This window comes from Sebastes fasciatus, chromosome 5, assembly GCF_043250625.1.
Source record: "Sebastes fasciatus isolate fSebFas1 chromosome 5, fSebFas1.pri, whole genome shotgun sequence".
Taxonomy (NCBI): domain Eukaryota; kingdom Metazoa; phylum Chordata; class Actinopteri; order Perciformes; family Sebastidae; genus Sebastes; species Sebastes fasciatus.
The window spans coordinates 13345238-13372896 of NC_133799.1; the positions used below are offsets into that span (position 1 = coordinate 13345238).

At 41.3% G+C, this 27659-nt stretch overlaps 1 protein-coding gene across 1 annotated transcript; it reads left to right on the plus strand.

Moving 5' to 3' along the window:
- On the plus strand, positions 1–24667 carry LOC141767638 (regulator of G-protein signaling 8-like). The gene is made up of 5 exons (XM_074635133.1): positions 1–311; positions 13665–13775; positions 15591–15652; positions 20632–20798; positions 22503–24667. Exons 2-5 carry the CDS (start codon positions 13675–13677, stop codon positions 22695–22697), a joined length of 525 nt encoding a protein of 174 aa, XP_074491234.1. The 5' UTR covers positions 1–311; positions 13665–13674; the 3' UTR covers positions 22698–24667.
- The last annotated feature ends 2992 nt before the right edge of the window (positions 24668–27659 follow it).

Here is a 27659-nt window from a genome sequence, read left to right on the forward strand (position 1 = left end):
TGTGCGAACAAAGCTCTCTTCCCCCCTCGATCTCTCTCTGATTCCACCCCCTCTGCCTCTCCCTCTATCCGTCTCTGCTGCTCTCTCCCCCCACGATTTCACACCAATGAGCATGCCGCGTGTAGCTCCCACTCGCTGGCATCAGAAACACTAGATATCTTCAGTTCCCGAGCTGTACAGATTCATGCAAATACACACCAGCATTGGCTAGACGGAGGCTGCGTTCTGCCAAAACATACGTTTGGGGATAGGCAGTGATAAATAAGAAGGGGAGAAAGAGTCCAGCATCTCTCGCACACAGCAGACTCAAGGTAAAAGATCCATATTCATTTATTGGGTGACAAAGTGTTATGTAATTCTGCTGTGGACACAGAGCTCTGGGCATTATGTGGGTCTTTGTCCTTCTAAATGGTTCGCTGGGCTTATTATTATCTTGCCGCTTTGAATAGCTTATTGTTACATCAGTGAAAACATTGTTGATGAAGTGATTTGACGTCTATGCATTGGAAACTGTAATCAAACTATTGGAAGAGAGGAACACAAGCTGCATACAGGAGTGTTCTCAATATTGCCTATTATCCAGCTGATTTTGTGGGTGTTTTTGTAAACTCTGTTTGGCTGCATGTCCATATTTCTACCTAAGTGATTTCTTATTCACGAATGCTTTTAGTACCATTTCCTGTGAGCACTATTTGAAAATCAGTTCACACCCTCCCACCTTCCCTCCCTTGATGCTGAAAGCTCTAAGGGCTTTCCAGTCCAGTAAATGTCACTCATCAGAGCTATCAAAGATGGAGTAGGGCTTTGAAGCCCACACAAGTGCCACCTCAAGATAAGGTGTATTCTAAACCCTTCCATAACATCCAGATGTTTCACTTTTGAACCCCTCTACTCCTACTTACCCTACCCTTGACCATGATACTTGTTATATCTTGTAAAGGGTTAATTAGTGAGCAGGATTGTATTACCTTTGGACAGTGCCAAGCTAGCTGTTGAACCCTGCTTCCATTCTTTGTGCTAAGCTAGGCGGCTACTTGTTTCTTATGTACTGTACAAACATAAGAGTGCAGCTCATTCGCATTCCCAGTGCGTCAAATACCAAGGCTTTGTCACAGCCATCGGTATGCGACGCACCGGGCGTTCTATTAACTATAATGTGAAGCCATCCACAGCAACAGTAAACACTCCGAGAAAGTGTGCCGGGAGTGGGGTGACGTCGTTTAAAGAAGGAAAAGAGACACACTGGGCCGGCGGGAGGGGAGGTGGATGGATACAACAAACACAGGGCTTTCACCCAGTAGACCGCTGTTCGTGTCCCGTACAATCCACGTTACAATCAGCTGTTCGTTCGTGTCCCATGTTCACAACGTTCTGTGTCATTTTTAATGTAAAAACGTAGTAGTTATTTCCTTAACCTAACTGTTGTGGTTTTGTTGCCTAATTCTAAAGTGACGCCAAGGGAAAGTATAGTGGTTTTGATGGCGGAAATAAAGTGACGCCAAGGGGCGTGACACCAAGGAAGGGGCGTGACAAAGCGGCGGAATGTGACGAACTGGGAAGAGAACGTGTTCAGATCAGCAAATAAGGTTTTTCCCCCCAAAATGTCTTCTTATATTTCTTTAACCAATTGCTTTGATTTCCCAAAACATAACAACATAATGTTAATTAGCACGAGTTTCCAGGAGCAGATATTTTAGGGAAAGCAGATAAAATACTTACAGTGAACGTTATGCACACGTGTTCAATATAAACATGTTGTGTTGGTAGTAAGTAGTTTGCAGACATGTTTAATATAAATGTTGCATTGTTTAATTGATAAATGGTAACCAAGTGACGTTGCTGTGCTGGAATTCTATTCAGGCTAGGGACCTTTTTTGCATGTCAGCCCCCCTGCTCTCTCCCGATGTTTTCTGCCTATTCCAAATATAACTCTAAAAAAGAAAGCATAATCCGATGGCAAACATTTCCCACAAATGTTATTTGGTGATGCAGAGTAGTTGTATATGAAGGTAATTATTAGGTTCCCAGATTTTGAGGTATAGGCCGAGCTTTTATTTCCTTGCCATGCAGCTGGATTCTCACAAGATTGCACGAAAATCCTTCTCGTCAGGCTTCGAGTAATGCATTTCTGTTCAGGCCATTCAGCATCCTGTGGGGAGCTACTGGCAGCTACGGGCATGGTTTAGGTGTGTGAGGCGACACTGAGAGGCAAATGTTTGTTCTAAACAACAGTGTTGGCTCCTGAAGAGGTTAGCGTAGATGCTGCAATAGCATCAGTTATATCAGGACCGCAGAGTTTTCTTCAGTGAAAGAAGAGCAAAGAACGGCACTGAAGGCTTTTCTCGAAGGAAAAGATGTTTTCGCTCTTCTCCCGACTGGCTTCGGCAAGAGCTTGATTGACGGATGGTTCATCCAATCGCCTGTCAAGTATTTTTTGAAAGTGCGTGCCCTTTTCCAAACAGTTTCCAATGACAGCTTATCATATCATCATGGCTTGTCAGGTTATAGTCTTTATGCAAATGCAATGAAGGTAAATGTAATTTTGTTACTCTACTGTATGAACACTGGGATCTTTTGTTTGGTAGAGTAGATCCAATGAACTGTTGTCAATCAGGTCTGTGGATTATCCAGAGTAACCAGAACACTGATTCTGGAAAGACAATTTGCTGTTGATTTTTTTTAAATGTAATTTTTTTTGCTGTGAGCACCATAAACAAAATCCCAGCCATTGTTTTCAGGTGACAGCAGAAATCTCAGATATAAATTTATATAAAAAAAAGATCTGCATGATAAAATCAGTTGTAATCTGTTTAATTGATTCTAGGTCTACTGTCACAGTGTGCAGCAGAATTGTCACCACATGTGGTGATTCAATTGTCAGCGTGTGCTTGCTACTGCATACTGTATGACAGCACTGTTTTAAATCCTACTCAAGAGAAATGCTTTCAGGATCTGCGATGCAAAATTAATACCTGGAACAAACTGATTACGTAAGTGGTTGAAGGCAGGATGAGTGGTTAGAGACATGCGCTCAGTCTGTAGCACTGAGCAGTTAAAGCTGAAAGGATCAAAGCACATGTCCAACTAAAAAAAAAAATAATTTAATACTGTACACCTGGGTTTATTACACGTGGTGGCATGGGTGACTGGATGGATGCGCTAATCCATCGCAAATATCGCAAACATGAATGCCATTTTGCTTTTCTTGAGTCAACCACTGAGTTGACTATTAACTTCCAGGCTCCATCACTGTTCTGTTAACTCGACGCAACATTAAAAGTTGACTGTTTGTATTTCTCCTCCCGACTGCACTGGATGGTTATAGCTTGTTAGCAAAACCCAACTAATAATCTGTAAACCGTTGATTATTCTCCTTATCCTAACACTACCCCAAACAAGAACCTCAGCAGGAGCACGCAAAAGCCCATTCAGTGCAGTCACATCACATCATGTTTGGCTGTAGCCTACAGTACAGACAAGCTCTAATTTTATCACCGATCAAAATGTTCTGCGGAAGCAAATGCAAGTCAGTGGTGCGCCCTTATCATCCTGAACACCCCTGGCATGCATGTGCTTTTAATAGTCCTGTCCAGCCCAGTGACAGGCAGATTAACTTGAGTGTAATCTGACATAGCTCTGAGTCAGATACTCGGCCAAAGATTGGGAAGTTTTTTTTTTCCCCTCCCTTTGCCTCTAACGTGAGTGAGAAGAGCTTCAAGCACAGTCAGTTTTTAAATTTGCCTGAGGCGAAAGCAAATATGCATAACAGTTTTTTATACAGAATATAAAGATTTCAAGAGGCATACCATATCATGGCAGTAGCTGTGAAGAGCTGATTGGGTTTCTAAACACACTGTGCGGGATGAAAGCTGATAATTTTGCGAATTGATTGTGGTTGATTTTAGTTAATACTCTTAAAGTTAAAGCTGCACTAATTAATTTTTTTCTAATTATTTTATTAAAGGGACTTTGTAAGAATCAGAAATTGCTTGTTAACAGCGACACCTGTGACCGTTAAGTCAACGAAAGTCAGAGTCCTGTTGCTCGCGCTTGTGCTCGCTCTACATAGACATGAACGAGCATTGGGTCACCGACCCGCAATGATTTATACGTGTAAGAAAATACAAACAGTTCCTTTAACAATGGTTCAAATGATTGTGTGGCTATGTCTGATAATATTTCATATTAAGTGAATTACAATACTAAGTTAAAAAATGTAGCAATGTTGATAAAAGCTTTTACTTGTTTGTCAGTTCAAGTCTGACACAAAAAAGTGGCAACAGCAGAACACCTGCAGGCAGGAGAGTAACATTAATCCAGATGAACATGATGGTACATGAGGATAAAATTATTAACATAGTAATATTTGTAGAGCAGATGGGCAATCTTTTTTCAGGTTGCCGAATAAGCTGCAGAGATATATAATGTGCCATGTCCCTGTAAGGCTTGCACAGTGCATTTCTATTCTTCTGGAGATTAAATTCGCTGCTGAAGCTTGTGAACTGGACACAGATTAAGCCGATACATAATAAATAGATAGAGGAGAGCCTGCTCGGCAGGGTAGTGACATTAATCTAACCGTACATGAGTGTACCTTTCTGAGTAGAAAATAGATGAAAATAGTATCGGGGCGTTGCGTGCTGAAAAGCCCCTGGGAAGCTTTATCCCAGGTTGACCCATGAGACTGTTGGAAGTGAGCAATGTGCTCAGGTGTCATCACAGGAGGCCCTCAGAGGAGCGAGGGGCCACAGAGTTTTATGGAACATAGCATAGTAAGGAACATGATTATTGTCCAATGTTTTCGTCAATGACTTATTGTTTTCTAATATTATGTCCCCAACGATGACATTGTGCATTTCTGCACATAACAAGAGCTCATTGCTTTTGTTTTTTTTATTTTCAAAACTAGTTTTTAAAATACAAACTAAATTATTTTGATTATAACAAAACTAATAAATACTAAAAGGAAAAAGAACAATTGTGGAAAATTCAGAGTGAAATCAGTTACTGACAAAAAACACAGACAGAAATACTGTAAGCATGCACGTTATTTATATATATATATATATATCTTTAGGAATAGATGAATGCAGGCAAGCTCTTATTACCTGTTTGCATATCAATAACTCTACTGTGTGTTCAGCGTATGAATGACACGGTAATTTGCAAGTCATTTTGCGTGCTATTAGAACGCCGTTCTTGCTATAGGCGTGTCATTTGTACACCATGTGGTTTGTCTTGTCAGCAATGTAACTGCATCCGCGTAAATATGCTACGCTCAGAGCTAGTGATGTAGAATAAAAAAGTGAGAATGGTTATGGTGGGCGGGAAGGGAGGTGGATAGGTCAAACAAACACTCTGAACCAAAAGACATGTGTTCGTGTCCCAAAATGTTGTTATATTCAAGTATCGTTACTGTAGTGACTTTGTGACGAGTTTTCTATACTTATGTTATGTTGTTTCCGTATGTATTTTACTTAGTTTACGTACTTATTTGTAGCCTAACCATGATATTTTTCCTAAACCTAACAAAGTGGTTTTGTTGACTAAACCTTACTGCGGCCGTTACAATAGTTTTGTTGCGTAGCGGGAAAATGACACGCAGAAAGAGGCGTACAAATGACACGCTAAAAGGCTAAAATGCGTTCACATGATAGGCGAAACATCCTTATGTTATGCTATTTGTGCATCTTCTACCTGTCAATGAAAAGAAGAGCAGAGAAGTGTTTTTTACCAACTGTGCCACGTTGGCGGGTGTCAGACCAGCTGTATGTGTGACTATTACTCACAGCTGTGGCTATATATAGCACCTGTTTATTAATTCATCACAAGTACCTGTGAGCCATCGGTGGTGACAACTCAATCATTCATATTAAACATGAAAAAGAAATCAATGATTCAGTTTAAAGCACTGTTATCGAAATAGATGTTAGAAAATGCTTCACAAAGGACAAGAACAATCACATAATGTAATAAAAGGATACCTCCATGTAAACAAAAAGAATGATCAAATTGAACACAAAAAAGTAATTAATCGTGTTATTGTTTTTTTTAAATATGTCTTTGCTTACATTTTATAAATTGTTGTGTAGACTGCAAAATAAAAAAAAAATAACTGACACGGTTTTATTCTATTATGAACATCAGTTGATGTGTGGGAAATACATATTTTCTCTACACTGTGTATTCCCGGAAGCATTTTCTGAGCTGGCCTTGACACAACAGGACTCTTGTTTACTGTAAACTGTGGTGACCAGTGTCCTCACACATGTCAAATCTATTTTAAACCAATCGACTCCCTTTAAAACGATCTGTTGTGTCAGAAAGGGCTCATCATTTTCACTTTTACCAACGTTCCCTATCACGTTTCACCCTTGTGTGCTTTTCCAGCAACACATGGGCACAAGGAGACGAGTCAGAGAGAAGCAATGGTGTTTGTAGCTGCGGGTGTTTCTGGATCAGAGTAGCAGTATAGCGGCAGATTGTGTCCTGTCCTGAAATCTACCTGCAGCATGGCCGAGCGCAACAGACATCTGCCAAGTCAGAAATAAACCCCAATATCAGACATGATTCCTCCTTCTGTCGCTTCTAACGGTGGCAACGCATCAGATGGTCTGACACATCGGGCTTCCGCTAACGGGGCAGTGTGCACACACACAAATACACGCATGCAAACACACAAGTGCAAGACCACAGTTGTGCTCTTGTGACTCAATTCCCAAATCTGACAGCTATAGCTGCAGAGAGGAAAGGGACAAGCCTGGACTTGCCAAGACTGAATTGCTGTCCAGTCACCCTGGATATCTTGTCGTCTGAGTCACAGTGCATCTTAATTAGCCTGAAAACAGCTAAATCGGTGTCTTGGAATGAATAGAGAGTGAGAACGAGATGATTAATGTGTTTACATCTTGAAACATTTGGGATGGATTACAGCAGAATTTGAGAGGCGTCCTTTGGGATTTAAACATCCCCGCTTGTTCAGCATTTACCTCAACTGTAATAATCTTTTGCATTTGATAAGAAAATGCTTTTCTCTTGCTATCTTCTCCCTATGTAGCACAATAGAAATTCAACCTATACATTTTTATTTTATTTACTGTAGCACTGACTTACTCATAGACATGTGTATTGGCAAATTATGCAATTTTCTGCCTCTGCCAACATTTTTTAAAATGCATTTGATTAACCTCGAGGAACTTCATTCCTTTGGTAGCATTTGGTTGAGTGTTTTAGACCCTGTGTTCTCTAGGCCAAACAGTGTCAAAGAAGCAAAACAATCCGACACAGCTCAGTGGCTCTGCAGAGAGAAGACAAGCGAATGATCCTGTTTTAATGTGTGTGAAGAAGTGGAGGGGGCAGTGTGGCTGACAGTGACTGAGTGAATTAATGAACAAGTTCATGAATTAGAATTAATTAATGGATAAGTGAGAGACAGCTTCTAATTAGTGAGGTTGTGAGAAAGCCGGACAAGCCCAAGTGATATTGTAAAGGACTGGAGTGGACATAAACTGTAAGTAGGCATTATTGTTCGCTATAAGCACCATAGATGTGGGTTATTAGGGGCCTGCTACGCCTACTACGTTGTAAAAGTGAAAGCAAAACTTAAAATCAACACATTCTAACATGCTGTAAAACTGAATGAACAGAACATTTGTGAACTGTTGTATGAAACCTAAAGGAATAGTTTGACATTTTGAGAGATACACTTATTTGCACTTATTTGCAGAGTTAGATGAGACGATTAATACCACTATCATGTCTGTATGGTAAATATGAAACCATTTACCAGATATTGTGTGTACTTTGAATTACTGCTAATAGATTTTTTAATGTTTCTTTTTATTATTGCTATTGTTTTATTTGGTGATAGTGTAGGCCTACTTGTACTAGTAGTAACAGTGTGTACTGTATTACAAATGTAAAATTAAATGATCTCTATTGGACTAAATTTGGTAATTGTGGATAGGATGTTATCAGCATTACATTAAAGGAAAAATGTGTAACATTTTGGGGGATCTATTGGCAGAAACAGAATATAATATTAATAAGTATGTTTTCTTTAGTGTATAATCACCTGTGAATAAGAATCTTGTTTTCTAGAGAGGGCCATTTGCGTTTTTGCGACGGCCACCGTAGTTCTCATATACTACGCTAGGCTAGGCACACGGGAGAAGTTTCAGTTGATTACAATGTGCAACCTCACCGCTAGATGCCGCCAGATCCAACACACTGCACCTCAAACAGAATACAGTGCTATATAAAAACAGGGTGACGCATGTCGGAGGATTGTCCCAGATTTAAGACAAAAACGTGATCTGCTATGATTGGGCGCAACGAAGTGTCCAAGAATTCAGCTCGACAGGTTGCTATTTTTAACTCGCACTCAGAAGGAACGAGAGCAGGGATGCGACCTGTCCTTTTGATGTTCTTCTTTGAACCTGAGAGACGGCATGAGACACACATGGCCTTCAACGTCAATGCTAACGTCAGTGCGGATATGTGCACCGTGAGCATCCATGCATTTGTTACCATGCTGGTTATATATGTAGTATTATACAATTCTGTCCACCCATTGGCATTAAGCACATTTTCTGCAATTTTTAGATGAATCCAATCTCATCATTATTAACAAACCCTGTTTCATAATCACTTTGCAGCGTGTCAGCTAATACTACACCTGCTGGATGTCTTGTCAGCATGCAGAAATGAGGAAATGGAGGGAAATCTGAAAGCCTGCATTGCACCAAGTTAGGTAACATCAAAGAAGATGCTCATACACACACAGAAAGACACAACTCCCATGATCCAGATTTTCCCTTCTTAATCCACCAAGCCCAACAGGCATCTGGTCTAGCGGATGTTGCTTGTACTGTTAGATTCACGAGGCGTGTATTTGTGTATATCTGGGACGTGAAAGTGCCGTTGCTGTTTTTAGCCTCTTTCCTCCAGGAGCCGGCCTCGCTGCATGGCTGAATACAACATGCACTGCTTCCTCCTGACTACATGGATTTGTCAGGGATTTTTATAAATAGCTCAGCGGCAGCACGTGTCCGCACCACGCTGCCGACGAAGAATGCACTGCTCACATCAGTCAGAGAGATACCGATTTGTCTAGAGAGTCGAGCATAACAGGAGGAGGGAGGAGGTCTGTTATCATGTTATTGACGGTTTGGCTCACGCCAAACAGACTCATCAATATGTCCACGTCTCTCCTCATCAACTTCACTGGATGACCTTTGTCTGCTGAAAAAGACACATGCTGACACACATACAAATTTGACCATAATAAATTGTTGAAGTGTCCACTTCCAATATTATTGTATCAAAGCTGCTGTCCAATGTTCCAATATTTATTCATTGAATTCCCTTGTGTTCGTGCCACATAAAAAATTCAGAGCCAGATGTGTTTTACATGAAATTCAAAGCACTAATTGCAGTCTGACAGCGTGTTGATGCATATACAATCTGTGTGAAATAACCTCTAATTTTCACTTATTATCGCTCTGTCTAATTATCCAATCCATGAATGGGGGCGCCCACACAATGGCACAGTTTGAAGGAAGAGCAGCTTGGAAAGCGTAACTCGGTGGTGGAATTTGACTGAGATGAAGCCATCAGCAAGGGCAAGGCAGGCCAAGTTTATTTGTACTGCACTTTTTCAGCAACAAGGCAATTGAAAGTGGTTTACGTAAGATATGAAAAGGCATTAAGAGAAGATGAAAAACACAAGTTTAAAAAGAGTAAAATGCTGATTTTTGATAAAACAAATCCAATTTTGACTACTATGTATTTTGCTCCCCCCTAAAGACAATCTATTAACTTTGTACATAAACTGAATAATGACCGGAATGCCATGAAATTTGATGAGGAAAATCACGTTCCTCAGAGGATGTATTCTTTTCATTTTAGTGATCCGCTTATCTTTTCTCCAACAAAAATGGGACCTTTACACAGTATGTTTTGTTATGGGTGCCAGGTCCATTTTATGAGCATATTCATGCTCTTCAGAAGAATAACCCATTAGAATTGTGCGGCTCTATTAGCTTTTGTGTGCATTTTATCATTAACTTTACATTTTTTTAACCTCCCTGGCTGTAGAGGTTTTAATAACAGCGACGTATCCTGAATTAGTGTGGAAAAAGTGTTCAATGTGTTGGCATTACTGCCGTCCGTCATTGTGTGAAAAAGTCAACCCACCAACACTCTTTTATAACCTTCCACAAGTCTATGGAGAAAACAACTTATATTCATGGTCTATACTTAGTGTGCTCCATTATATTTTCAACCCTCTCTGAAAATAACTCCACATTAATAAATGAAGTGCACCTTGAGATTATGACTCACAGAGATGACACGCAATACCTTTCCAGTCCAGTGCATCTGTTTTATATATAACATCTGATACATAACATGGCGTTTCTGGGGCAGACGGCATCATATCTACAGTGCCTTCGAAAATAAGCTCTTCAGTGTTTTGATTTATTCTTGGTTGGTAAGAAAAGCTTCTGAAAGAGCATGTACGCCATTAACTCGCCACTAAAACCCAAACAAATGCTCCTCACTGGAGAGTGAAGCAGGTTTCATTGAGATTATGCTTGTATTTTTTCTTGTGTACTCTATGCAACAACTCATATAGTTACCCCTCTGGTGTTCACACTATATATCATATCAGAAAAGTGATATATTAGTCCAACCAACACACAAATGCACATGCTGTCTCTCACACAAATACACACAATACCTGAAAACAACCTGTCAGAGGTAGATGGAGGACACAAAGTGAAATTTTAAAGAGCCTTGGCATTCATGTCGGGGATCAAGTCTATTAATTCCAGAAAATGGCTTTCAGGTGGCTAATGAACAGCACATTTCATGCAATGTTCCCAATTCAAGGTCCAAGCATCAAAACAATACGACGAGACGGGAATACGAAAGAGGAATACTTATGAAATAGGGTCTTTTTTAAGGTGAATGGACAAATACTCAATGGAAGGATGGATGAATGAAAACAGATACATGCTGTTTTACTACCAACAAACACAAGGCTTTCACCTAAGAAACCAAGTTTCCCTTTCACGTTTCAATTAGCTGTTCGTTCATGTCCCGTTTTCACAACAATCAGTGTCATTTTCACTTTAAAAACATAGTAGTTGCGCCAAAGGTACGTGACGCCAAGAATATGTGACAAGTTGGGATGAGAACGTGTTGCCTCATCACGCCGTACTATATGAAAAAGTAGCGACGAGAACTACATTCTATCGTTTTTATCAATGCAGGTCCTCAGTTTATTACTTCTCTTTTCACATTTAAAACTGTTGCTCACCAGAACAGATCTCAGGACTGTCAGACTCGAGTTACCCCTCAGGTAAATACTGATCATGGGAAGACTGCCTTCCACTACTTTGCATCATATAAATGGAATAAAAACAATTTAAAATAAAACTTAAATGTCTCATCCCACTGGCTGATTTTAAACGTTTAATTTCAAATCTATTTAGGTGGATTGTTGCTGACGCTGTAAATGCTTTTTTGTTATGTCTGCTTGTGTTCTTTGTATGTTATGTTCTTTTGTTGTATGCATTTGTCTTTTTGTTTTGTCTAGCTATGCTTGTTTTTCTCTCTCTCTGCTGTACTCAGGTCTCTCAAAAGAGATCTTGATCTCAATATATACTGTATATGCAAAAGCCAACCATCATGTAAATGTAGCATTGCTACAAAGTAAGCAGAGATTTCCAGGTTGTAGGGTTCTCTTATCAAGGTAAAACACAAATAAAGCCTCCTCTTGAGGTACCTTCTTTGAGGTTTGACAGAATAAATAAACTCTATCACAGGAATAACAGGAAACCGCTTTCTTATCATTATTGGCTATTTGGAGGAGGGTTAAATGAGAAGACTGAGTGGTTCATAAATGTATTGCTGTTTAACTCTTTATATCTTGTTTGTTTAACTTTAATAAAAAAAAGGCAAGAATATAGCCCGGCACAGAACTCCCTTTGAATGGTGAATTTATTGTTTATTTGTTATTGTTTGACCCTTAACTTTCAAGAGTGAAGCTTGGAGAATTTCACCTGAATGGATTAAGACTGATCTGTCTGTCCACCTGATGGTTTTCATCAATGTTTCCTGTGAAATAGACCTACTTTTACCCAAATTTTAGGGCCTTTAGTGGAGCATCTTTTCAATCGTGCCCCATCTGGAGCGACCTAAGTGTCCCGGAGGGAGAACATTGACAAATAGTACATGACAGCAGCAGTGTGCAAATAAGATGGGACAAATTGTGATGAGAGATGGGAATATGGTTCAGACTATCACTGCAACCCAAACTCATGGGAAGGTGTATAAAAACAACATTACAACGATATTCCACGTGTGATGAGGATGCATTTTAGGCTTTTTTGTACGCCACGCAACAAAACTACGGTAACGTCCACAGTTAGGTTTAGGCAACAAAACCACTCAGTTAGGTTTAGAAAAAACATCATGGTTGGGCTTAAAATAAGTAAGTAAACAAAGTTAAAAATGTATGGTAACATAAGCTTGGAAAACATGTCACAAACGTCACTAAAAAAGACGAGACAAACGTCATTAAAGTAACTGGCAAAACAAAACACCAGTCTCGAACACCAGTCTCTTGGTTTAAAGTCCTGTGTTTGTTGGACCGGTCTTTTTCGCTTTTTATTCTACGTCACTAGCTCTTAGCGTAGCGTATTTACACGGCGCGGTTCCATTGCAGTCAGTGCAGACTACATGGCATATAAATGACATGCGAAAAACAAGAAAGCCATTATATATATTATATTGCACGCAAAATGCCTTGCACATTATCGTGTCATTCCTACGCCTTTTCCTGCAACCACTAAAAATTTAATTGTCTATTTTCCATAGCCAACAAATAAATAAACCCAAGTCTCAAATTGTTTTTATTATTTATTCTGTTTGATAATTCTAGCTGTTGGCGGGCACTGTCCTCTTACAATGATAACTTTGATGAATAGCTAAATTGTTGCATAGGAGGTTTTCTTAAACTCTGCAATCTACACTCAAACAAGAAACCTTATGAGGATGTGAAATTTGGTATCAGGGGTACTGATAGCTCCCTGCTGAATGAGGCACAGCCATACTGAATCAGCTTTTTGCATATGGAGTCGCACCTGTCGTCTACATCCAGTCCAGTCAGTTGGCCTTATCTCTCTGCATCTTATTTCTTACAATCAGTTTATTCATCAGGACTCCCAACAACATTTAAACACATACATAGGCTAAATATCTAAAGGGACAGACCAACTACATGAAGCTAAAACATACGATTAGCCACCTTAGCAACAGTTCAAATGGGACGGCAGTGTTCTTGATGGTGCTGAGCTTATAGTTAAAATGCATTATAAAGTTATTTGTGATTTTATGTGCTTGTTTTGGTTGCACTTTCCACATCAATATTTTTGGAGCTGGTTGTTGTTTTAACCTACAACTAAGGCCTAGGTAGGCTAAGGTCACAACTTCTCAGTGGAATGGAATAAAAGATTTATTTGTAGCGACAAACATACCCATGCACGGACATTTTAATCTGCATACACTGCACACATGGAAGGTATGTTTTCTTTTTGATTTTAGCGGAGATATACAGTGAGGAGAAAACATTAAACATTGTGTGTTTTGTTCAGCAGGATCAGCACCATGAAGACCAGATTAGGCTGCCTGTCCAACAAATCGGACTCCTACAGCGACTTCTCCGAGTTCCTGCCTCCTCTCCACGAAACCACTGCCAGATGTCTGAAGTGAGTATGCCAAAAAAATCCTCTGCCTACTTCTGTGGGACTACCAAACTTTGAACAAATTAAAACCCAAGCGTCTGTTGTGTTAAATAACTCTCTAGATGCCACACTTGGCCTTGGACATGTTATGAAACATATTTAAAACTCTTGAAGTAAAAGCTGTCTTCTTTAAGACATTTATTAGTTTTTAGTATTTTAGTGGGATTTTTAATGTAATATATTGTACTCCTGTCAGCGAACATGCCGGCAACATAGATTGGCAGTTTAACTCTCTGTTGTTCAATATACCAAATAGTTGCATGATACAATTTTAGCCTATTGCAAAGGCCATTGCAAATGAATGCCAATAGAGAAAAATTCTCTGTGTGATTAGATTGGTTTAAACTTAAGCTACCCTGCCATAATCAATATGATATATTAAGCACAACCATTAGTGGAAATGAGGTCAGTCATTAGGCTTCATAATGCCTTAAAGGGGCTCTTTATGATATCGAGAGCATTAATATACCATCAAACCGCTATTTGCTATGAGAGATATAGTAGAGTAATGTCTACATTAGCAGAGAATGAAGTTGCTCACCAGGCATTTAGCGTGCAATATACTCTGCGTAAATATACTACACTTAGAGCTAGTGATGTGGAATAAAAAGCAAGAATGACGGCTTATGGTTGGCAGATGTGCCGGTGGATGGGTCCAACAAACACAGGACTTTCAACCAGGAAACCGGTGTTCAAGACTGGTGTTTTGTTTTGCAAGTTAGGTTAGTGCCGTTTTTTAGTGACCTTTGTGACGTGTTCTCCGTACTCATGTTACGTTGTTACCGTACGTATTTTACTTAGGTTTAGTTTAGTTTAAGCTCAACCAGAGCGATTTTCCTAAACCTAACTAAGTGTTGGTTAAACCTAATTGCGGTCGTTAGAATAGTTTTGATGCGTGGCGTACAAATGACCTGCGAAGAACTTAAAAAGCGTTCGCATGGCACACATAATGTCTTTGTAATGTCGTGCTATTTATTCGCCTTCCTGTGAGAATGGGATGGTATGTTGTAATCCAAGCTTTTTGCTTTGTTGACATAGCCGTGCATGTGAGCGTGCCCCATTGGCTAGCTCACTGCCACCGCTCTGCACTGCCCTCATATAGGTGGTTACAGCTGATAATGCCATCCCGACTGATGGCGCCGTCGCGGAAGCGTAGCACCCACTCTCTGGTTAGCTCTGTCAGCAGTGTTGCCGTTGTTTCCACTCTTAGCACCATGAGCTGAGAGCCACCGGCTCAGCCGTCACCATGTTGACAGCCATGCAGAGGCAATAGAAAGGCTCCCAATCTTGCATTCAGCACCTTTAAATTGCAAATATTTCATAACATGGATGGTATATTAAAGCCTCATGAAGTTTAAAATACTTCCAAGAAAATGTTTGCATCCATTTCTATGCAAATTAATCGATGCTCGAACAAAATATCCTATCATAAACTTCATAGAGAAAACGGTAGCAGGTTTAAAATGTTTAAGTTATGTTGTTATTGAACTTTTATGTTCACGACAATGTGTTTCATAAATAGTCTAATGTTCCATTAAAATTTGCAAAAAAGGTCTCCTCTCGTCCTTCCTGTCATCATTCTGTAAATGGAACCAGATATTACAATTACTTTACGGCCTTGAGCAGAAGCAGCGCTGTGAGCAGGGGACAAATCAGACATCAAACTCGACTGCCCTTTAAATAATACATACAGCACCATCTTGTGTTAAAAATGCATGAAAGTACCTTGGTTGGTTAGCATCTCACTCAGGCAGTCTCCTTTGTCTTTCTCTCCATCAGAGTATCAACGGATGAGGTTGTCCGATGGTCAGAATCGTTTGATCATCTCCTGTCTCACAAATGTAAGTGCACGTGTTCTATTTTTCAACACTCTGCACACTGCATTAAAGCCACTTTAATATAGCGATAAAATAGTCCTTTCCTGTTGCTTTAATAGTTTCTATTTTTCACTCAGTGCAAGTCCATTTCCCCCCTCCAAGCACATCTTATGTAAGGGTCTCATCTCTGTGTTGTGTGGACTCCTTTCCCGCATAATGAGTCACATACTTGTCTGTGACCTTCCCAATGGACGAAACACACACGGGCACAGACTCGGTCACACACATCCATCTGCACAAACAGGTCTTGTGTTTATTTTCGAACTGCTAACAAGCTTTGTGACGTAGCATCGGTGGCATCGAGTTCATCCAGCTGACAGAAAAGTGGATTCAGAGCTTGTCCACTTTGTGAGATTTCTTCATCACCGGAAACACTCAGCACACACTCTTGCTCCTCTTTGACTGATATAACTAGTCTTTCTCGGTCTCCTGTCCTGCGTTAACCCACCCATCCACGCCGTCCTCCTCCCTAAACAGACTTACGTGGACTTTGATTAGAAACGGATATGTGATTTGTCCAAAAGAAATGTAATCCATTAGAAAATATCTTCCCTCAAAACGTACTGGACAATGCAGTTTCGTAAAATGAGATGTCATTTTTAGGAGACCAGTCTGCTTTTGCTGTATTAGTAGGCTATGTGCACATTTACGTGCATCAAGCATATACAGTAGTTGACACTACACACATTCTTGGTGAATGTAAAGGGCGTTAATGCAAACACAAAGTGTTGATGGTGGTAATGTGCCCCTACGTGTAGTAGTGCGCTAGCAAAGGCAGGGCAGAAAATGACCACCAGCAAATGTTTTATGAAGAAGAAACACATTCACAATCTGCCTATTATTTTCTCAATTAATTGACGTAATTATTTTGGCTGTAAAATAGTGAAAAATGCCCCGAATACATTCCTAAAGCCCAATGTTACAACTTTAGGTGTCTTGCTTTGTCTAACCAACAGTCTACAATTCAAATATATAAAATTTACAATGATATAAACCAGAGAAAAGCAGCAAATGTTCACATTAGAGTAGCTGGAACCAGTGGATATTTGGCATCTTTGCTTCATGAATGCCCTAGTTTTAGTCAGTTATATATATTTTTTAATTGACTAATCAAAAAGGAAGCTCCACAGGGTTTTTTTCAGGATTTTAATCAATTGTCTACTGACACATCAACGGATATTGATTGTGGCTAAAATACATTTTGCTGCCGGAACCGTCCACAGCAGTACATCGCTTTCGCTTTGGTGGTTACTCCTGTCTGTTTCCCCAAGCTGGGGGCGCACCGACAATCATCTATTGTAGGTAGATGTGGATAAGTATCTCAAACAACCCTACTCGAAAAAAAAAAAACTGTCAGTGTGTAACTATGGTAACACAGTGTGTTCATAGTAACGTCTACTACTAAACGGTTGGTTTTTAGTGTTCGCTGTGCTGAAATAAAAGACACACCTGTCGTGTAGTTCAAAGATAGGAGTTGTTTGTCTCTACTTTCCTGTAGCTTCTACAATATTAGTATTTACTTATGTTCATAAAAGAACAGCGAAAGAAAGAATAAATGAAAGAAAACGTGTATATGTATCTTTCAGGACCTTCGCCTTGCTCACAGGCCATCCTTATCATAATAATACTACTTTAGGCAAAACGAAATTCAGACGGTGGCTGGCGTGACCACGGGTTTGCACCACTTTTTTCTCTTAAATTTATGACTTTATAATCTTGCAAATTTGTGAGTTTTTTTCTCGTGAATTTACAACTTTAATTTCGGAAGTGTTTTCTCTAAATATTACACCCCTCCCCCTGGCTCCGTAATTATTATGTTTTTTAACGTACAATGGAACTAACACGCCATCCTACAATTTAAACCAAAACATTATGTTTGTTTTACTAAACCTAACCAAGTAGTTTTACTGCTTAAGCCTAGTAATGAAACAGTATTGTTGCGTTGTTTCGTTTTGTTTTGATTTACAAATTAACCACACGTTTAAACCGTTTAAAACACGACCGTAATCCGGGAGAAAATAAACTGTAATTGAAAAATTTGAAACGAAATTGAGGATGCAGTTGTAGTTGTACGGGAACGTAATTTTGTAGGAGACAGGGTTGCAATCGTAGTTACGTTTCAAAGCTTTGGTCTGAGTTTGCAAAACTAGGATGCACCACTGTGCTAACAAAGGGATCAGAGACAGCCGGCCTAGACTGAGAGGGAGCTGTAAACAGCCTGCAATCACATGAACATTGTCTGTTTTGTCCTGATCGAGGTTGTGACATAACACCTTTGTTTGACACATAACTAATGGAGCGCTAATATTACCCGCGGAAAACATAAAACTTGTCACACAGCCAAGAATAGAGCCGTCTCCATGGCGGAGGGAGCGTGATACACCTGCGTATCCTGTTTCAATTTGACCAAGCTTTAGTGAGATGAACTACAACGTGCAGATTGAACACACACAAACATGTTCATTACATGAGTAATGTCAAAGCAATAGGAACACAGTACAGAATGTTCCCTCGACAGGTTATTACATTCACCTAGGCATTAATTTAATTTAAAAGAAGGGATAGTGTACTACAATTGGACCTGACTGCATATTGTGTCATTCTCCAGAGTGTAAAGCTGATTATGTGTTGGCTGGGGGCCTGACCTGTGCACACTGTCTGCTATTATATGTCTTGTTAGTACAAGAACATTGTGCGAGGTTGACATGCAGCATAGCCTTTCAAGCTTATTGTGTCAGGGTTACAGTTTGCATTTTAGGCAAGGTTATTATCCAGGGTGACAACAAAATGACAGCTTTTCAAAAAAAAAAAAAAAGGTCAGCATTTCAAGTACTGAGAATAGCAGGAGTGTTTTAAACTGAGCAACAATGTATTTTTTGACTTGGCTGGTCCCAGTGTGCCACATGAGTCTCCTGCGATTGTCTCAGTCCCAGCTGCAGTGCATTGTCCTAATGACTCCCAGCTGCTTCTAATTGCTCTGGTGCATTTAAGCTGAGTTTCTGGACCGCCTCTTGTCATTTCATCAAGTGCACTTGCTGCACTGACATCTCAGCTAGAGTTCATGCTTAAGTTCATGTTAATTTGCCTATAACCTGCAATAGATTTTTGCCTCAACTCAGTCTTAACCTTCACTTTGTATGCCCTCTTCCTTCTCCCTCAGTCAGCCTTGCTCTCAGCAAAACACTGCCTCAGTCTAACCTCCTCAACCACCTACCAAGTAACAGACCTTTAGCCCCTCTTCTTTCCAAATGAAAGCTACCTTAAATACTTCACCAGCCTTTGTCTTGTGTCTACTTTTGGGTCTACCCTGCTTTTTTTTGTTTTTACCACTATTGGGCATTGTTTTTATGAGTATAGGTCTCTGTTTTGTTTATAGTTTGTGGTGTGAGCACATGGATGGCATAATTCACATCTTGCTGTTGGTGTTGTGCTATTCTGCTCATTAACAGTTGTTGGTGGTAATGTGCCGAAAAAAATAGCAATGCACCAACAAAGGCAGTGAAGAAGACTACGAGCATGAAAACATGTATGCCCTCAGGAAGCGAGCCAGGCTTTGAAGCAAATTTTCGTAGTGGCCAAACGGCGGTACTACAACTTCCATGTCCAAAAATACTTTATCCCATAGACTTACATTGGGAAAGAGATGTCAGTAAATCAGAGGATGATTTTTTTTTTTTTTTTGGGGGTAAATTAACTTCCCAGAAAGAACACTTGAATAGCCCTTATTTAAATCATTAGGTCCTAAAACTTGTAAATAAAGTTGTAAAATGCTCTAATACTCGAATCCACAGTCGTTTTCCTTCCTCCGTTAATATGAATGAGCCCGGGTCCGAGGCTGGGCCGAGCGGCTGGGAAGCGGAGTTAAAGAAAACGCTGCTGCGCCTGCTCTATGGGTTCCAATGGATGAGGAAGATCACCGGATGATCCGGGTACTTTATCACTCGTCAGTCGAGCCATTTTGGCTTCATGCGCCACTGAGCAACTCTCATATGAATGAACAGGAGCCTGCCTCCAACGCTGTATCCAGTTCTCTTTATACATCCATGGTATGCATGCATTCTTGCATGTGGACATTGCACAATTGAAAATATTTACAAAACAGGCTTTGCGAATGTTTTATGAGGATGGAAATGTAATCACACTTGTTAGACTTTAAAGTGTCCAATGACCAATATTTTTTTTGCTAACAATGTGAAACTATGTGAAAGAGGTGGCTTGTAGTGATGAACCTGGAGAGAATTATCACCTTAATCAGCAGCTCCCCTCAGCTTTATGGAGCTTTATAGCAGGGAACACTATAAAAGCTTGAAGACTCCCTGTTGCCTGTGACGTCTGCTTCCCACTTGTTACCACGGTTATTTGGGGACTTCTTCAAACAACAGTGTGTGTGTTTGTGTGTAGCCCCGTGCCCATGTAAACCTGCCTGTTGTTGTTGTGTACACTCATGAGATTATGTGTGTTTCTGTGTGAGTAATGTTGTTGAATATGCACAGATGGACCATCCCCAGTTTTATTAGGTAAACAGCAGAAATGAGAAGGGTGGAAATAACATGTCAATGTGACATTGGGCCCAAAGAAAAACATGCCCTTCCTCTGTGTTATCATCAGTGGGGAGCACATTAATTGATCACTTATCTTGACTAATGAAGACAGCACAAAAAAACCCTCTTTGTGGGAGTATTTTGTTCCGATTTGTTTGTGTTCTAATCATGAGAGCTGTTTCCCGCTCCAGGGAACAAGAGTGTGTACGCACTGGAAAAATGTCAACACAGGGTGAAGGGTATTATCACATGATCAAGCTACTCTACGTTGAAGAAGAAAAAAAAAAACATCCTGCTGTACAGGAATAGGTGGTACACTGCAATATCAATCATGTTTTTGACGTGCTTTTAGTTGTTTTTACCTCCTCCCCTTACCAGTCTGATTCATTTTGTCCTTTCCAGATGGCCTGGCTGCCTTCCGGACATTTCTCAAGACCGAGTTCAGTGACGAGAATATCGAGTTTTGGATGGCCTGCGAGGAGTACAAAAAGATCAAAAGCTCAACCAAGCTTGTGTCAAAAGCAAACAAGATCTTTCATGAGTTCATTGATATTCAGGCACCCAGAGAGGTGTGTGACCGGTGTTAATGTGTCCTTCTTTTTACTTAATGATGCTTGAGAAAAGCCTTTTTTCAACATCAATATAATTGTGATATATTGATATAATCATATACTGACCATGACAGAGACCAAGGTTGGATCAAGGTTTAAGACTCCATTTGTTTACAAAGGACTCATATGATTGGTTTTTTTTCTTTAAAAGAGTAACAGGGTTTAGGTATTTTTTGCTCTATTAAAATCAAATGTGACCTTTTTATGAAGTTCTTTCAGTTACTTCTAGCATTGATTGTTGTGAAACCGTGCCGCCATGCCATTGTTCCGACGGCCCATTATTCCAAAACCCCAATAATCGGAAAAATGTCCCGACAGCCCGTTATCCCGAACAGAAGCACAGAGCTTATTATTATGCAAAATGACGTCATCGGACCTAACCAGTCGCAATATTATTTTTTTTCTACTATGACTAAGGCATGACCTGTCCTACTCTGCCTCTGGTTGGCTTACCCTGATATTCTTACCCTAAACCTAACTAATCTCACTCCTCATGCCCAGTGGGTAACCTCTTGGTCTGAAAAGTGAAGCCAATGCAGAAGTGCCTTAAACTTGCGTTCTTTCTAATAGCCAGCAGGGGGCGACTAATCTGGGTGCATAAAGAAGTCCGATTATATAGAAGTATATGAGAAAAGGACCCTACTTCTCACTTGATTTATTACCTCAGTAAACATTGTAAACGTGAGTTTATAGTCTCAATTGCTAGTTTCAAGTCTTCTTATACAGCATGATGTTCATTTAGGACATTTTGGTCACATTTAGAGTCAAATAGGCAATGAAGCAGGGTATGCTTTAGGGCGTGGCTACCTTGTGATTGACATGTCGCTACCGAAGTCTGAGAATTGTCTGTGTTTTCATGTTACACCTTTAACCATTTCACAGTGTGTTTTCAGTTCATGAAAGTTAATTGTAACGTTTAGTCGCCTACAAATGTCTTATTCAGCATTCTGTGGTACTTAGCTTTACTCTCTCGTGTCACTTCTGGTTGCAAAAAAACAAGATGGCGATGGCCAAAAACCAAGATGGCGATGGCCATAATGCCAAACTCGAGGCTTCAAAAAGGCAGTCCAGAAACCAATGCATGACGTCATGGTGACGACGTCCACTTCTTATACTGTATGCAGTCTATGTGCTGTACCAACCAACGAAGGCATTCAAGGCAAAGAGACAGGAAGGTGCGATGATGTCGTTCTGCATAATAAGTAGTCATGGGCATCTGTTTGTTGCACGGAGAGTCGGAGCAATGAGCTTTCGGAACAATGGGCTGTCAGAACAATTGGCAGTCCCGGAAACGGTGGACCCCTATTGGTCAGAACTGCTTGATCATAGCACACTGATTGGCTAACGTGATGAACCCACCTCCAGCTTGTTCGTTAGCCTATTTCCTGTTTTCGTTTACTGACCAGCTCTCAGCAACAACTCCCCTGAACTAAACCCCAAAATAGGTCTTTTGTCATTGCCTTCCCAAATGAGTGTTTTCTGATCTGCCACTGTTAACGTTATGGTTAAGGTTTGGTTAGGTTTAGGCAGCCAAAACTAGTTGGTTAAGGGACGATCATGGTCAAGTAGTGTAGGGCGCGCAGAACAAACGTTGGCGTATGTGACAATGATGATATGACTTCACATGAGTGACCTCTGCCTTTGCCCTCCTTATCCTGGCAGGTAAACATTGACTTCCGCACCAGAGAAAAGACCAAGCGGAGCCTGGAGGATCCGTCCCCAACCAGCCTCAATGAAGTCCAAGCTAAAGTCTACAGCCTCATGGAGAAAGACTCCTACCCACGATTCCTCAGGTCCAAGATGTACCAGGAAATAGCAAACAGGGCGCATGCACAAGCCCAGCGGAGGTCTGTTTGACCGAATCTGATGGAGACCACAGACGACATAAAACTGGACCTACACTGTAAATCACTCGTAAACCCTTTTGACATCATCTCTGAATACTGTGAATCTGCAAGGATGGGGCGACATGCTTGACTGTTTCCTTTGTCTACACCAGCTCCATGCATGCAATCCCTCTAGAAAAGACATATCTTGGTGGACTGCTGTACAGTACGGAGGAGGGGATTTGATGTGAATGAGCTTATCGTTTTACCTCCACTTAGTGCTGGGCAAAAAAATAACCATATCATACGATAACAATATTTATCACAATATACGCTATTTTAGAAGATATCAGACATATAATATGTCCTAAAAAGTATACTGGTAGAACAAAAAAACATTTGAAATTATACTAACCACAACTACTAAATAGAGCAAGCAGCGATTGAAATGCTACAACCAATTCTTGATTAATGTAAAATAATTTTCTGTAACTCAAAATATACATTTTTTAGTTACAGCTGTTAAAAAATGAAGACCATGAGATGCATCTGAAAGATCTAACTATAAGCTTGAGTATAAACTTTGAGGATTGTTTCAGTTTAATCTTAATCCCAAGATATATGAAACACAATGGATAATAAATTCAATACCTTGACTTCAATAACTACAGCGGGTCCTTAGTATTTATTTTGGAGCACTTTATTGCCCTGTTTGTCAAAGAAAGGTCTTTGCTTCGGCATGACCAAAATGTTTAGACCTTTTACCACAGATATCCATTCCTTTTGGTCAGACATAAAATAAATGAAATAACGCCATTGTCTGACGTGCAGTTTATTCGCACCTCTCCATAATTTACCATACCACACAAGTACAAGCATTCAGATTGACTTGTTGGGGTTCGACACCTTGACCAAATGTATCGAGTTGGTTTTATTCCAACATCAAGAAAGAAATATATATTGAGATATCACTATTGTTTTATTGCCCAGCACTAACCCAACTTATCTTCAGTTCTTTGTGAAATAGACACCGTCATACGCAGGTAACTATAGACCTGTTGTGGTAGTTTGTGTGTTTACGACGAACAATGAAGTGAGAGAGCACTTAATAGCTGAAACTGTGCCAAACTAGATATTGCACTTAAATATTGATATAGCTACTTAATCCTGTGTATTGTAAACTCTTGCAGGTATTCTATGTGACACTAAATGTGGAGTATAATGAAGGGTTGGGTTAATCTTTTGCTCTCAATTCACTCCTGTCCAGGAAGTAGAAATGTGCTATCAGTTTTGTTGAACTTGCTCTTTATGGTATACAGTGCATCCCATTGGACCAATCATTTTGATTCTGTCGTAGTTTATTATCATTCATATATTTTTGATTTGATTTAAGCCATGTTATTGGACTAAAATATCTTTGGACTACTGATCAATGTAAAACTAACTTAATATTTACACAAAATTAGGAAGTGCTGACTAAAAAGTAATTATACCTTATTAAAATGGAAATTGAAGTTTATTACATAACTAATTTGCTAATAATCTGTTTACAGTGTTTTATTAAACTGAAAATTGAACACTATGCTCCTGCTAGTGGTGAATTGAAAGCGACAGCCCCGACCCCCATAGAATAATCTGTTAGGAGATGAAAAATGTGTAATTTTCAGCATGATGCAATACTCAGAATAACTACTTAGATATTCTTTAACTTGTACAGTATGTTATGAACATGACTGCAAAAAAATGTAAGCAATGACAATGTGTTTGAAATGTGCTCCCTCAGCATTTGCACTCCTTTTTTAATTAAATAAGATGATTTGAAAATATTTCAGGGGAGACAAATATTTTTCTTTATTGCATGTGCACCGTAAAGGCCCAACTGTTGGAAATACAACAAAACTGGCTAAACAACATATCGCTCTATATGGTATGTTACTGTGTTCCACATGAATGTAACCTCCTCCCTTATATTTTGTGATTAAAAATGAATCTGCATCTATATTTTGTGCACTGCGTGACCTCATTCTCATAATGCCAAAAAGGTATTAGAGCTATGAAAAAGCATTCATCCACTGATCAGACAGACGGATTGACCTTGATTCCCATGCCATTTTATAACGGCAATGAAACCAGAGAAGAAGAAAAACTCAATCTGGGGTGATTCATCACTCTATTTCATTGTTGGAGAAGAGATTTAGGATGTCTATTCTATCAGAATAATTAGCAGGCAAGAAATGTAATGTAAATAAAATATCTGGCTGAGTAACAAAGTCAGTTAATTGCTATGGAAATGGAATTCGCTTAACATTTAAAACTTTGTTTCGTCACATTCTGTGTCAGATGTTGTAGCTGCGATGAGTCAATAATCAAACATTCATGGCTATTTCTGTCTATTGCACCGCTCATTATTCTACCGCTGGTAGGATGGAGTCGCCCACTCTGACATACACGTCCATTAAATTCACTGTTGTTGGTAATGTGTGTTAGTCACTCAGGGAATGAAGAGCAGGGTAAAATGTGGGACAGCACCATGCTTGACACTACACGAGCATATCTGGGCCAGTAGACCGCTGCCGACAAACGTCTCGACTGTGGAAGTGATTACAGGCCGAGCATCAACTCGGCACGAAATGATGAGCGGTCCAACTTATTCGTGGATACAAGAGTGTAAAAATTACTGTAATGTCATTAGAGATCAGTGAGGGAGAAAGCCTTGTGTATAGGTGCTGTTGCCTTTTTTGATGGAATCAGTTCTCAATGCTGATGCTGTCTTGGTGGTCTTTAACATAATGGGTATATGCAGCTCCTCTCCGGGAACCATCACCTTAACGTGGTGGAGAGGTTTGTGTGTCCCTATGACCCTGAGGGCTGTGTTGTCTGGAGCCTCGTGCTCCTGGTAGGGTCTCCCATGGCAAATTGGTCTTAGGTGAGGGGCCGGACTAAGAATGGTTCACAAAAAACCCAATGACGACACGAGGCAGAGGAGGAGTTACCCGGCCCGGAGGAAGCCCGGGGCCCACGTCTGGAGCCAGGCCCAGACGGAGGGCCCGTCAACGAGCGTCTGGTGGCCGGGCTTGCCACGGAGCCCGGCCGGGGATACCCCGAAAAAGGAACGTGGCACCCCCCTCCTCTCCATCCTGTGGGCTCACCACCTGCGGGAAGAACCGCTTGGGTCGGGTGCGCTGCCACACGGGTGGCAGTGAAGGCCAGGGACCTCGACGGACTGGACCCGGGCGGCAGAGGCTGGCTCTGGGGACGTGGAACGTCACCTCTCTGTGGGGGAAGGAGCCGGAGCTTGTGCGGGAGGTGGAGCGCTACCAGTTGGATCTGGTAGGGCTTACCTCTACGCACAGCCTCGGTTCTGGAACCGTACTCTTGGATAGGGGTTGGACTCTATTCTTCTCTGGAGTTGCCCATGGTGTGAGGCGCCGGGCGGGTGTGGGGATACTCACAAATCCCCGGCTGAGTGCCGCTACGTTGGAGTTTACCCCGGTGGACGAGAGGGTCGCCTCCCTACGCCTTCGGGTTATGGGGGGGAAAACTCTGACTGTTGTTTGTGCGTATGCACCAAACAGCAGTTCGGAGTATTCGGCCTTCTTGGAGACCCTGAATGGAGTCCTGTATGGGGCTCCAGTAGGGGACTCCATAGTTCTCCTGGGAGACTTCAACGCGCACGTGGGCAACGATGGAGACACCTGGAGTGGCGTGATTGGGAGGAACGGCCTCCCTGATCTAAACCCGAGTGGTCGTTTGTTGTTGGACTTCTGTGCTAGTCATGGATTGTCCATAACGAACACCATGTTCGAACATAAGGATGCTCATAAGTGTACGTGGTACCAGAGCACCCTAGGCCGAAGGTCGATGATCGATTTTGTAATCGTATCATCTGATCTGAGGCCGCATGTTTTGGACACTCGGGTGAAGAGAGGGGCGGAGCTGTCAACTGATCACCATCTGGTGGTGAGTTGGGTCAGAGGGTGGGGGAAGACTCTGGACAGACCTGGTAAGCCCAAACGCGTAGTGAGGGTGAACTGGGAACGTCTGGAGGAGGCCCCTGTCCGAGAGATCTTCAACTCACACCTCCGGCGGAGCTTTTCTGGCATCCCTGTGGAGGTTGGGGGCATTGAACCCGAGTGGACGATGTTCAAAGCTTCCATTGCTGAAGCTGCGGCGGTGAGCTGTGGTTTTAAGGTCTTAGGTGCCTCAAGGGGCGGCAACCCTCGAACACCGTGGTGGACACCGGTGGTCAGGGAAGCCGTCCGACTGAAGAAGGAGGCCTTCCGGGATATGTTATCTCGGAGGTCTCCGGAGGCAGTTGCAGGGTACCGACGGGCCCGAAGAGCAGCAGCCACTGCCGTGACGGAGGCAAAGCAGCGGGTGTGGGAGGAGTTCGGAGCAGCCATGGAGAAGGACTTTCGGTCGGCACCAAAGTGCTTCTGGAAAACCATCCGGCACCTTAGGAGGGGGAAACGGGGAACCATCCAAGCTGTGTACAGTAAGGATGGGACACTGTTGACCTCAACTGAGGAGGTAATCGGGCGGTGGAAGGAGCACTTTGAGGAACTTCTGAATCCGACCAATACGCCCTCTATGGTAGAGGCAGAGCTGGAAGCTGATGGGGGACCATCATCAATTACCCTGGTGGAAGTCACTGAGGTAGTCAAACAACTCCACAGTGGCAAAGCCCCGGGGGTTGATGAGATCCGCCCAGAAATGCTGAAGGCTCTGGGTGGGGAGGGGCTGTCTTGGATGACACGTCTCTTCAACACCGCGTGGAAGTCGGTGACAGTGCCTAAGGAGTGGCAGACCGGGGTGGTGGTTCCCCTTTTCAAAAAGGGGGACCAGAGAGTGTGTGCCAATTACAGGGGTATCACACTGCTCAGCCTCCCTGGTAAAGTCTACTCCAAGGTGCTGGAAAGGAGGGTTCGGCCGATAGTCGAACCTCAGATCGAAGAGGAACAATGCGGATTCCGTCCTGGCCGTGGAACAACGG